This window comes from Microcaecilia unicolor, chromosome 10, assembly GCF_901765095.1.
Source record: "Microcaecilia unicolor chromosome 10, aMicUni1.1, whole genome shotgun sequence".
Taxonomy (NCBI): domain Eukaryota; kingdom Metazoa; phylum Chordata; class Amphibia; order Gymnophiona; family Siphonopidae; genus Microcaecilia; species Microcaecilia unicolor.
The window spans coordinates 17,843,581-17,856,888 of NC_044040.1; the positions used below are offsets into that span (position 1 = coordinate 17,843,581).

The 13,308-nt window shown below is 42.0% G+C and overlaps 1 protein-coding gene across 2 annotated transcripts in view; it reads right to left on the bottom strand.

Moving 5' to 3' along the window:
- The window catches only part of KLHDC10 (kelch domain containing 10), a 66,089-nt gene that overhangs the window by 39,986 nt on the left and 12,795 nt on the right, over positions 1-13,308 (bottom strand). Inside the window, exon 2 of one of the 2 annotated variants that reach the window (XM_030217209.1) lies at positions 1,960-2,052. The exons of the other annotated variant lie outside the window; for it this stretch is intronic. Coding sequence (XP_030073069.1) covers positions 1,960-2,052 — 93 coding nt within the window. The remainder of the gene's footprint in view (positions 1-1,959; positions 2,053-13,308) is intronic. 2 annotated transcript variants of the gene reach the window in all.

A 13,308-nucleotide genomic window follows, 5' to 3' on the forward strand; every position in this document is an offset into this window, starting at 1 on the left:
GACATCAGCACTGCTTCTCTGTCTTCTACATCCTCAAAAAGCACAACTTCAGTCTACATTAACTTATGAAAAAGGCATCAGTTTTATAGAAGCTCAGGCTATGTAAGATTCTACTTTTTAATAGTACTTTATCTTATGATGAATGAAAAGAATTTAAAGCTTTTACTTACTATGAAGGAAAAATGCCTCATCCAAAGACCTGCAAAAATCCCAGTGCCAACTTACTGGTATTTATCAGTTTAATGACAAGCTGATTTTTTTCTATTTATCAAGCTTTTAAATGTATAATCACATTGTGGCATCCAAGGAAGAGAATACAAATCAGTGTTACTTACAATTATTATGGACTCAAAGGACCAGAAAAGACTAACAGTTATGCACAACTGGCTTATATGTAGTGTAACCTATTTCACCACCATAATAATGAGTGTTTGTGGCATATTGTACAAAATGCATCAACCCGATATCGGGCTTGTGATGTTTACTATTGGGTATTGTAAAAAAATGCACTTCTACAAGATGCTTAAGGCGACTTTTAATCAACAAATACATAAATCACTCATTTCAGCTTGCTTACTACACACACTACAAACTCTTCAGCCTTCCTGATAAGTGATGGGAACTAGCGTATAAATGGTCAGACCGGGGCTGAAACAGTTCATGAACTCTGCTATTCCCAGTATGATCCTTCCCTATCCCCCTCCATGTGCTGGTAGGAGAGAAGAAAAGTGTTAATTTGTGTAGGCTGCCTCCTCTGCCAGCTTCAATCTGAAGTCTGAACACCCAATGCAAACAGGTCCCAACAGGTCATGAACTCCGCTATTCCCAGTATGATCCTTCCCTATCCCCCTCCATGTGCTGGTAGGAGAGAAGAAAAGTGTTAATCTGTGTAGGCTGCCTCCTCTGCCAGCTTCAATCTGAAGTCTGAACACCCAATGCAAACAGGTCCCAACAGGTCATGAACTCCGCTATTCCCAGTATGATCCTTCCCTATCCCCCTCCATGTGCTGGTAGGAGAGAAGAAAAGTGTTAATCTGTGTAGGCTGCCTCCTCTGCCAGCTTCAATCTGAAGTCTGAACACCCAATGCAAACAGGTCCCAACAGGTCATGAACTCCGCTATTCCCAGTATGATCCTTCCCTATCCCCCTCCATGTGCTGGTAGGAGAGAAGAAAAGTGTTAATCTGTGTAGGCTGCCTCCTCTGCCAGCTTCAATCTGAAGTCTGAACACCCAATGCAAACAGGTCCCAACAGGTCATGAACTCCGCTATTCCCAGTATGATCCTTCCCTATCCCCCTCCATGTGCTGGTAGGAGAGAAGAAAAGTGTTAATCTGTGTAGGCTGCCTCCTCTGCCAGCTTCAATCTGAAGTCTGAACACCCAATGCAAACAGGTCCCAACAGGTCATGAACTCCGCTATTCCCAGTATGATCCTTCCCTATCCCCCTCCATGTGCTGGTAGGAGAGAAGAAAAGTGTTAATCTGTGTAGGCTGCCTCCTCTGCCAGCTTCAATCTGAAGTCTGAACACCCAATGCAAACAGGTCCCAGACTGAATTTGGTAGATGTGGCGGCAGATACTGGTTAGAAATGTTGCTCTCCTACTAGAGGACCATGTCAATAGTAATCTGTATGACAAGTGTCCCAAGACATATGCCTAATAAATCCAGCCCTGGCTCAGGTGTGTTAAAGGGATGCCCAACTGTGCAGAACCACCAGGCAAGATCTAATTAAAAATAAATAGGAACCTATTTTTACTCCTACTTTTAACCAAGTACTTGAAGCACCGAATGAGAAAAAAAAAAAAAAAAAGGAAGAGGGAGGTAAAGCCATAAGACTATCCCAAGTTACTCCATAGCTACTGAGTTTGGAAGAAGAAAGATTTGTAGAGGAAACCTCCACTACCCCCAGAAAGGAAAAAAAAAATGTAGGATTTATTTTTTGTAGGTAATCATTACCCACCTTCTCTTAAAAACCTGCTAGGAATCCTTAGGCTGGGACAGGACTGAGTGAAGAGTCTCCTAACTGGAAACCATCGTACTTTCTTCTTAGAGCCTGTTACCACAATTACCAGCAATGAGTGAAACATACACACAATACATGGCATTAATACATATTTACAAAGGACACATTAAGCATCATCAAAACAAGAACATCTTTGACAATACTGGGGCTGGGCAAAAAGGTGCTAACTTTTAATTTGGAAGGTCTCCAGCTAAATTTAGGGTTGAGCAGGATTTCCCCCTCCCCCCCCCCCCCCAATACTGCAGATTGTGTGTTGGGGGTAAGGGATTCATCGTCCCCCCTGGTTCATGAGAGAGATGGCTATGCAGTCAGACAAAGGTTTAACTATCAGCCTCCAGTGTTCTTTCAGACTAACCAAATATATAACTATATAAAAGTAAAATAAAAAGGTTTTCAAGATGCCTTGGCAACATAATGTATCGTTTTCCTTAAAGCCATCCTTTCTATAAAGTGAAGAAAATCTGAGAGGTCGTATTTTCTGCGAGAAGAGGCATAAAGCCAGTTCAGGAAAGGCGGGGGGGAGGGACAATTGAACTGAAAAGACGACACTTCTATACAAGTTCTCTCCTCCTGCACCCCCCCCCCCCCCCCACAAAAAAAATTCCCTTGAGTTTCTTAAAGCATACACTGAATTTAATAATGTTCAAAAAATATTTAGATAGCACTCATGCTCAACTATTCAACTGTTGAAAATTCTGCAGGGAAAGATCAAAAGGAGAGATCGTCTACGTTATATTTATGAAAATTCTAGGGCTCGTGTGTTGATTGGGAAAGTTTCACGTGTTTGTGCTACTCAGTGGAGTCATTACAAAATGCAAGATTACTGGCATCCCATAACAGCAGCCACCTCTAATTCTGCTACATGCTTAAATGCATATATTTGTGAAGGCTTACTTTGGTTCTTATCAAACGAAACTGTACTTGTGACAGTGCAACTAAGAAAATGTAAGCAATCAAAAACTACCTCCCCGACAAAAAATGGAAACATTAGCTTTCAAGAGCTCTTTCACTGGAAAGGTCAGTCAACAGCAAGTCAAAGTACATTTCTAAGTATGGAAGCTGAAGATGGAGCACTCTGGCCTGACTGCATTAGCCACCGTAAATATTTTAAACCTTCTAAAAGAAGAGGACCAAAATGATACTATAAAAGAACAGATTACACCATTTTCAGTGTAATATGTAAGTACTAGCCGTTGATCCCGTAAAAACGGGCTGGTATTGGGGTTTTCCTTCCTTCCTTCCCCCTCCCTCCCTCCCCGTGAGGTCGCCACCGCTACCGTTCCCCCCCCCCCCCCCCGGAGTCGCCGCCATCCCTCCACCCGGCCCGGGCCCTCTCTCTCTCTCCGCTACTAAACTTACACATCCATTCGCCGGAACGCAGCACGCACATCAGCTGAGCTGCCGTCGGCCCTTCCTTCTCTGCCTGTGTCCCGCCCTCCTGTGACGTAACATCGGCGAGGGCGGGACACAGGCAGAGAAGGAAGGGCCGACGGCAGCTCAGCTGATGTGCGTGCTGCGTTCCGGCGAATGGATGTGTAAGTTTAGTAGCGGAGAGTGGGCCCGGGCCGGGTGTGTGTGTGTGTGGGGGGGGGGGTGGTAACGGTATCAACCTCGGCGGCACAGTTTCCCTCTCTGTCCCGCCCTCGTCATCACGTATTGACGCGGGGGCGGGACAGAGAGGGAAGTCTCTACTGCGCATTTGCGAGTGAGTCGGTCACTCGCCGTTTATATGTTTGATTATAAGCATTAGCCTAATCCTTGCAATACTTAAAAACTTAGTAAAACTTCAGAAAACAAAAAAAAGTTAAACTAGGCTACACCTGCTGACCCAAGTTAAAATATGCATTTAACATATTAAAAAAATATATATTTCTAGGCTCATAAACACATATCTATATTATGCATTACAGCTTGTAAGTTAACTAGTTAGCATATTTTAAAATAACAGGAACACCCCATCCAGTGAACAGCTCCTTATGAATAACACTGTCGTTGTACGGTACATAAACTGACAGCATTACAGAGAAACCACCTGATGCTTAACTGTATTCCAACAGATGCCAATACATATGGATCTGTTCATTACAGAAGACAGGAATAACTTATGACAACATACATATGGACATTACTCTACTTGGTCACCCATTGTGGGGAATGGGAAGTTTGAGCCAGGTATGCAGGGGGTGGGATTCTTGGGACTGACAACTAAGGGATTTATAGTATATATCAGTTACTAGATGAAGATTCTAGGCAACTATGCTCTTTTGTGTCACTGCAATAGAAGTACGGTCTCGATGACAGAGATAGATATCGCTATCTGCAGACTGAGCATTAAAGAGGGATCCTCAAGCTTTTGTGAAACTTGCTTTTGATGTTATATGGCCTCAAGTTGTGTGTATATTCAGCAGCAAATACGAGCTTCATTTGATTCTACCATACAGAAACCGGCACAAGTGGTAGGAGTATAAGGATGAAGAGTTTTGAGTATGACTCAGGGGGACTGTTATTAGTGGTGGATTGTACACAACTTCAAGAGCTTCAACATAAAATACTGCACAGATTGTATAGGCACCCAGTTGGGCCCATAAGGTCTAGCTACAGATATCGGTTTGCTTCCCAAAGTGTGGCAGTGAAAATGCTATGTTGGTACAGTATGTCGTCTCTGGGAATGCAAACAGATACAGTCTAATTGGTCAAAGATCCATGCTCACTTTCAAATTTTTTCACGGAGAGGGTGGTGGATGCTTGGAATGCCCTCCCGCGGGAGGTGGTGGAGATGAAAACGGTAACGGAATTCAAACATGCGTGGGATATGCATAAAGGAATCCTGTGCAGCAGGAATGGATCCTCATAAGCTTAGCTGAAATTGGGTGGCGGAGCAGGTGGGGGGAAGAGGGGTTGGTGGTTGGGAGGCTAGGATAGGGGAGGGCAGACTTATACGGTCTGTACCAGAGCCGGTGATGGGAGACGGGACTTGTGGTTGGGAGGCGGGAAATACTGCTGGGCAGACTTATACGGTCTGTGCCCTGAAAAGGACAGGTACAAATTCAAGGTAAGGTATACACACATATGAGTTTGTCTTGGGCAGACTGGATGGATCATGCAGGTCTTTTTCTGCCGTCATCTACTATGTTACTATGTTGGGCCAGTTAATACCAAAAACATTAGAGCATTCTATTCTGGATTACACAGATGACATGGAATGCCCTATTTTACTGCAGGAGTTATTTGTGTGGAAAGGTGTACTATGCTATTATGAAGTCAACCAGATCCACCAAACTTTACGGAAAAATTAAATGCATCATCTATTGCACATGGACTGGTTAACAGCATCGAGACTGGGGGAAATGAGCAATAAAGCGCTTTCTGGTCACTTGGGACCCATATCTGGCTTCTTTAATTTCAAGAATGAGCAGTATCCTGTTGAAAAGGTTGAGCATATAAGGGCATTGGGGAAGGGATTAAATAAAAATGAATGGCTGCATTTTCGATATTGGATGATGGATAATAAGTTTAATGAATGTGCCATTCTGTTTCAGTTGAGTATATAACTGCTAAATTGTGTTATGATCTTGGGAAATAAAGAATTTTCTCTAAAAGTGGTGTTGGCAATTGTGCAAGTCAAGATTTGAGGCTAGGAACTCATTTGATTTTGGGCACAGCATAGACAAATGCTAAGTCCCATGTTGAAGCTCCACTCTCACTCTTTTCTCCACTTCACTCCAAGCAAAGTCACAGCTCCTCTGGCACCTTCCCATTTCTCATTATGGGCAGTACTTAGCCAGGGCCTGGGAGTAAAATTTCTGGACCACAGGAGGAGAACCGAGATGGACACAGGAAGAAGTAAGGAGGGAGGGAGATATGTGGTTTATCATAGTAACATAGTAACATAGTAGATGACGGCAGAAAAAGACCTGCACGGTCCATCTAGTCTGCCCACGATAAACTCATATGTGTATACCTTACCTTGAATTTGTACCTGTCCTTTTCAGGGCACAGACCATATAAGTCTGTCCAGCAGTATTTCCCGCCTCCCATCACCGGCTCTGGCACAGACCCCGTATTAGTCTGCCCTCCCCTATCCTAGCCTCTCAACCACCAACCCCTCTTCCCCCCGCCACCCAATTTCAGCTAAGCTTCTGTGGATCCATTCCTTCTGCACAGGATTCCTTTATGCCTATCCCACGCATGTTTGAATTCCGTTACCGTTTTCATCTCCACCACCTCCCGCGGGAGGGCATTCCAAGCGTTCACCACCCTCTCTGTGAAGAAATACTTCCTAACATCTTTCCTGAGTCTGCCCCCCTTCAATCTCATTTCATGTCCTCTCGTTCTACCGCCTTCCCAACTCCGAAAAAGATTCGTTTGCGGATTAATACCTTCAACACCTAAAAAATTTGCAAACAAAAGCAGGGGGCAGTACAGGGTGTATTCTGCATCTACTCCAACTGCAGAAAAAGCTGATCCCATACAAATTGTTATAGGTGGCCTCTTAAAATTCACTTCACAAAAATCGGACATACTGCACTCACATTTTTAATTTTGTATTTAAGGCCAGATTTATACAAATGCAGTACTATGTTAGCACATATTTACTGCAGATCCCATTTATACAGAGGTATCTGTTTAGACACGTTAATGGCATCATCTTAGTAAATCTAGCCTTTATTACACTTCCTGATTAGTGCTAGTTAGAGCACAGAACACTGTCAAAAGAATCAGCCTAGAAATTTTAGTTATAGTACCACAAGTACAGACTAATTGCCAAGTATTTTGCTCTCAGCTGTGATGAGCAGAAACCACCACACAATGAAAGCACTCATTCACAGTCGTACTATCTGACCCACTACAGGATCACAGAATTCACGTCTCACTCTCCCTATTTAAAACTCACTGAATAAAACAGCTCAACTTCCACAAGTTCATCTTTACTTTTTTCCCTTATAAATCTGTAAACCAAAGCCTAGCTTCTGTCATGATCAGTCCATTGTTTTAGTCCCTTTCCTGAACCGTGTTTTCCTCCCTTTTCAAAATAATTTAACATTAATCCAAATACCACATAAAAATCTTACCCTGCTACTCATGGCTTACAATTTTATACTGCAAATACAGTATTCCCTACATTTTACCAGGACAGAAACAAAATGAGCTTCCAAAATTTAGGAAAATAAACATATCAGTACAGTTTCAGATGCAATAGCTATCAAAACTAATGCGGTGAGCATTACATAATAAGTCCACTGCTTGCCAAAACCATGAAACTACATAGACAAAGCAACGTCAAGGATTTTAGCCTATGTTACCAAAATGACATTTATACATTCACTTATCAGGTTTCAGTGCTTGAACGATTTACACTCAACCTAGACAACACAGTGACCTTTGCCCAAAAGGCAGCAAAAAAGTACTAGTTTAACTTTTAATATGTTAGTATAAACACAGCTAGATTAAGCAACTTTCACCAACTAGCCTCATATTAGAGCAGAGCTTGTCTCTATGGTTAAAAGAGATTACCTGAAGTCTTTAGTGTCAGACGTATATTACAATTTATGCCAATCTGATTCGTATCAGATTTTCTTCTTCCTATATAGTCTACATAATGCACTGGAAAATGCATAACAAAAATAGCTGCTGCATGAACATCCATAGGTACAAAAAAAACCCCACCTTGTCTGCCCCCTAGGGACAGAGAAAGTACCTGTATATAATGTGTACAGCGCTGCGTACGTCTAGTAGCGCTATAGAAATGATTTAGTAGTAGTAGGTTTTCTTTTAGTTAGAAAACATACTTGTACAGCAACTGAATAATCACACATAAAAGTGAAACTACTTAGTATGGTTGCTTAAAACAAAACCTTTAGCAAAGACTTCTATTTTCAAGTATTACCATCAATATAAAATTCAGGTCAAAGCTATTGTTGGGCAGAACTGTAGTTAACATATCTAAAAATAAGTTATGAACAGTGAATGGTCTTAAAAGAACAGATGCGAGAATGAATATGCCAATGTGTAACTTTTTAATCCAAGTTATCTGAAGACAGCTCCGCAGCAGACATTCAACATTACAAGAAGTGGTACGGAATCTTATTTCTTGTTACTTATTGGTCGTCATGAGCCCATCATGTACATCAGCGGGATAATTCTTATTGTGGTCTAATTAAGAGGGCACTACAACCTGAAAAAAATTCAGTAAAACTTCAATAAAATAATCAGGACAACAACAATCATAACTTTTCTTGCCTTTCACAACACACAACTACAGTTCAAGTTGAAAATGGCCCTCCTTTAAACTGTAAGGTAAAAATGATCGATAGTGCTACCCATACCCCTGCCCCCCCCCCAAAAAAAAAAAAACAAAAAAAAAACATATCAACTTGTTCACACCAAGCAGGAATATGATTCCCTACCACAAGCAAGAAGCCATGTTAGATCAGAAAAATCTGTAAAAAAAGTAAAAATAAATAAATAAATAAATAAAACAGCCTTATGACGAATGACGAGGAAACTGGCAGCTTGATTTGGGAAGACGTTACCTGTTGTGAGAATTCAGCAAAATTGTTTTGGAAAAACCAGAAGCTACAGAAAATATATGAGTGAAAAACTTTATAAAAAACTGTATGGGGGGGGGGGGGGAGGTAGGCAGAAATAGAGGGACAAACTGTGTGCTTATTTTCTTCAACAAATCTGGGTTTTTCTTTGCCGACCTTCAAGTTGATTGAAAAGGACCTAAAAAGTGTACAGATTTGCACTGGTGCAACAGGAATCCACATGATCTGATCAATGCTTTGTGGCTTACAGTAAGTACTACGTTCACTTCTGGCTGCAAACTATTCTGAAAGGTGGGGGAGGGGGGTGAAGAGAAGACCAAAAATGTATTTTCAACGCAAGTACATTTTTCTCAAATTTCTGTTTTCATCCCTCAAAGACGGCAAGAACTCCATGAAAACAGATCTTTTCAGTGTTAAATGATGCTACCCTGTTTCAAATAGCAAACTTCACCACTTCTATGTAAAAGGTTTTTAAAAGTAATCTCAGATTTAAGTACCCACATCACTCACTATTTTGGCAACACATCTGCCTTTAAAATATGTCTTCTTGCAGCTGTCCTGGTTTTGTACAAAATCAGCAACACATGCTTCAGGCCTACATTTCTCCTCTAATATGTTAGAAACACCCCTCAAGTACTACTAATTTCTCCCTTACAAGGGCAGGGCCAGTGCAATTTTAAGCAGTTAAACTCCCCAGGATGTCCCACTTTAGCCTCCACTTGCAAAGCCTGTATGTATGGCAATGACTCTGAAAAACACTCTTGCCTGCTTCACCAACAGCCAAGCTGGATTCTGAATGCTAGCAGAGCAACTGCATCATCCCCTCAGCTGGCAGAACCAGCCAAAAATAACACCCTGGAGGCAACTATAAAAAAAAGGAAGGAGTGTGGTGGAATCCACTAAGAGGAACATCAACTAATTCCCTGCTGCTGAACAGAAACAGCAAGGCAGAGCCGACTCTAGAAGTAGCAAACACCCTGACTGGATCCCAAGAGGTGCCAGGAGCATTCTATCCTAATCTGTGGAAGGAAATTTGGAAAGATATTCAGCTCAGTGAGATGACACAGACTTGCCTCAAAAATTGCAGTCTCGTGATAACCACTGTGTCACTGCTGTCTAACAGGTTCAGAATAAATTTTGCAACCCCTCTCCCCCCCCCCTCATTTTTACTTTAAACTTTATCAATAGAAATCAAACAAAATATAAAATGGAAAAGAAAATAAGATGATACCTTTTTTATTGGACATAACTTAATACATTTCTTGATTAGCTACCACACCTCTTTACTTTAAACTGAAACAGTGCTGTAAGTGCTGTAACCACTCGCCTCCACCTACCCTCCTCTCCTCCTTCCTGTACACATTAATTGATTTGATTACTTTATTTTTTGTCTATTAGATTGTAAGCTCTTTGAGCAGGGACTGTCGTTCTTCTATGTTTGTGCAGCGCTGCATACGCCTTGTAGCGCTATAGAAATGCTAAATAGTAGTAGTAAAGATTCATCTCTGGCTCCAACTATAGCCTAGGAGGCAGAAACAAGGTCAGAGATGGGGCAACAGCCTAGATGGAGAGGCTAGACTGTTTCCAGAAGAAAATGTGCTCATGATATACTTCTTGCTACCTTCCCAACAAATATTGGGAAAGTTAAAACGTAGAACACAGGAGCATATTTGTTTTTCAAAGTGTATATATCACCTGTCCCCAAAGGCTATGAGGCATTTTAAAACAAGCAAGCCGGGCAACAATACAATAAAAGCACTACATCATCGTCCAGAAGGGGCGGAGATACGACGGCAGCAGCGTGTTGAAGCATGCAAGAACTCCTGCAGTTTGTTTCTAGTTTTCCTAATGACTCCAAAGCGCTGGGGTAAGATCTCAATTGTGTTGACGTTGTAAATAGTATACTATGCCATACTTTGTATTGTTTTTGAATATTTTTACTGCTGTAATTGTCTATTGCTCATGTTTGATCTATTCTTACTGCACACCGCCTTGAGTGAATTCCTTCAAATAAATAAAATTTACTCATTGGACGAGTATTGGAGAAACAATGTTTAAGTTTTATAGTACATACTAGAGCCTGTGGGCTCAATGATTTGGCTGAATTTACATTTTGCCTTACTTGTGAAAACGGTAACGGAATTCAAACATGCGTGGGATAAGCATAAAGGAATCCTGTGCCGAAGGAATGGATCCTCAGGAGCTTAGTCAAGATCGGGCTCGGGGCTGGTGGTTGGGAGGCGGGGATAGTGCTGGGCAGACTTATACGGTCTGTGCCAGAGCCGGTGGTGGGAAGCGGGACTGGTGGTTGGGAGGCGGGGATAGTACTGGACAAACTTGTACGGTCTGTGCCAGAGCCGGTGGTTGGGAGACAGGGCTGGTGGTTGGGAGGCGAGGATAGTGCTGGGCAGACTTATATGGTCTGTGCCCTGAAGAGCACAGGTACAAATCAAAGTAAGGTATACACAAAAAGCAGCAAATATGAGTTATCTTGTTGGGCAGACTGGATGGACCGTGCAGGTCTTTTTCTGCCGTCATCTACTATGTTACTATGTTTTGTTCAATAAAGATTCTTGTTTAAATAAATAAATAAATAAATAAAATTTACATGACAACAGAATTCTGAGGGGTTAGCTCAGCAAAACATCCAAGGCTATGCCTAACTGCTTCCTCTTGATTCCCTGGGCCAGTCCTCTGCTATTGTTTCCTCTGATGGAGCAACAACATTGCAGGAGGGGGAAATGTTTCCAGCCTTGTTCTTGCATTACTCCCGGTTCTTCCAAGTCAACACCGGAAGCAGTAGCGACTGTGTGTGTAGCACCTGCAGGAACTCTAAAAAGTCTAGGAACAGCATTCACACTGGGAGGAGATCAGGTGGTTACCGGACGAGGTGAAAACGCCTTACAGCAGCCAGAATGGAGTGATGGTGGCTCAGCATCGGTAGTCGTCGTTGCCAGTACAAGAGTGGGACTAGAGCCCTCTGTAACCTCAGCTATGTTGCTATCTATGCCAGGTACAGACGTCTCACGGCATATAATAATATGGCAGATGCTGGTAAAAATGGACTTCCAAATGTTCTTTGGATTTATCCTCTTTGGTAAATACTGTGGGGCAACTGTCTCAGAAGTGCGAGGTTACTACCCAAAAGCTGCAACATGAAATATAAGAGGTTCACACAAAGGTTCCAAAAAAAAAAAACAAAAACAAAAACGCAGGTGGTTAGTGTGCTGGTTAAAGATAAACCTATGATTCACAGAAAATTGGAGCAAGAAGAAAGTTTTGAATTTTCCTAAAATATATAGGTACAAGAGATACAACTCCCCCCGCCCCCAAGTCAATAAGGTTTATTATTATTTGCTTCAGAAGTGAACTAGACTTGAAGTTAACCACCAACAAGTTCTGCATATTTCAGCAATATTTGAATATTCTACAGAGGAAATATTAGAAGGGTTAGAAGGTAAAGTTTGCCTTTTTGCGGATGATACTAAGATTTGTAACAGAGTGGACACCCCGGAGGGAGTGGAAAACATGAAAAAGGATCTGTGGAAGCTAGAAGAATGGTCTAAGGTTTGGCAATTAAAATTCAATATCTAATACACAAAGACTCCAGTATTTTTTTCATATCACAAAAACATTTTATTGTATTGCAATGCCCACTAACCTCACCAGCACTGCTGCCTAATGTTAAAACCTCACACATTCATTCCTCCACTCACCTTGCACCACCTGTATTTAAATACAAAACAACTGGTTTTACATTTTAAACTGCATACTTATGCTATTTCTTATTTTACATATGTTTTACCATACTTATACATTATATCATGCACAAATGATCAGAACTCAGTCCTGCCAGCTAGATAGTCCTTTTCCTACAGACGCCAAGTCTTCCGCTTGGACGCTGTAAAAGTGTTTCCACGTAAACGCTGGATGACTGCTCTTCATGGAAAAACACTATGTCTGTTGACCCTCCGTTGGCTGATTAAATACGCCACTTCCAATCATCTGTATGCATCACAATACAAGTGCTGTGTGCTCGGTGACTAACAACAGTCCACCATATCTGTTTCATATTGTGCCGGTTCCCCAATGCAGGACCGCATTTCACAAATCTTCCTCAGGAGGAACCACCATCAAATTTCTTCTACACATCAAATGGCTGCATGCCGGATTGAAACTCCCTCAGGGCTGAGCCACAGACGTCGCACAGGAAATCGCTCAAAATTAAAATTCAATGCAAAGAAATGCAGAGTTTCACTTAGGGAGTAGAAATCCACGCGAGATGTATGTGTTAGACGGTGAGAGTCTGATATGTACGGACAGGGAGAGGGTTCTTGGGGTGATAGTATCTGAGGATCTGAAGGCGACGAAACAGTGTGACAAGGCGGTGGCCGTAGCTAGAAGGTTGCTAGACTGTATAGAGAGAGGTGTGACCAGCAGATGAGAAGAGGTTTTAATGCCCCTGTATAAGTTGTTGGCGAGGCCCCAACTGGAGTATTGTGTTCAGTTTTGGAGGTCGTACCTTGCTAAGGATGTAAAAAGAATTGAAGCGGTGCAAAGAAAACCTACAAAAATGGTATGGGATTTGCGTTACAAGACGTATGAGGAGAGACTTGCTGACCTGAACATGTATGCCCTGGAGGAAAGAAGAAACAGGGGTGATATAATACAGATGTTCAAATATTTGAAAGGTATTCATCCGCAAACGAACCTTTTCCGGAGATGGGAAGGCGGTAGA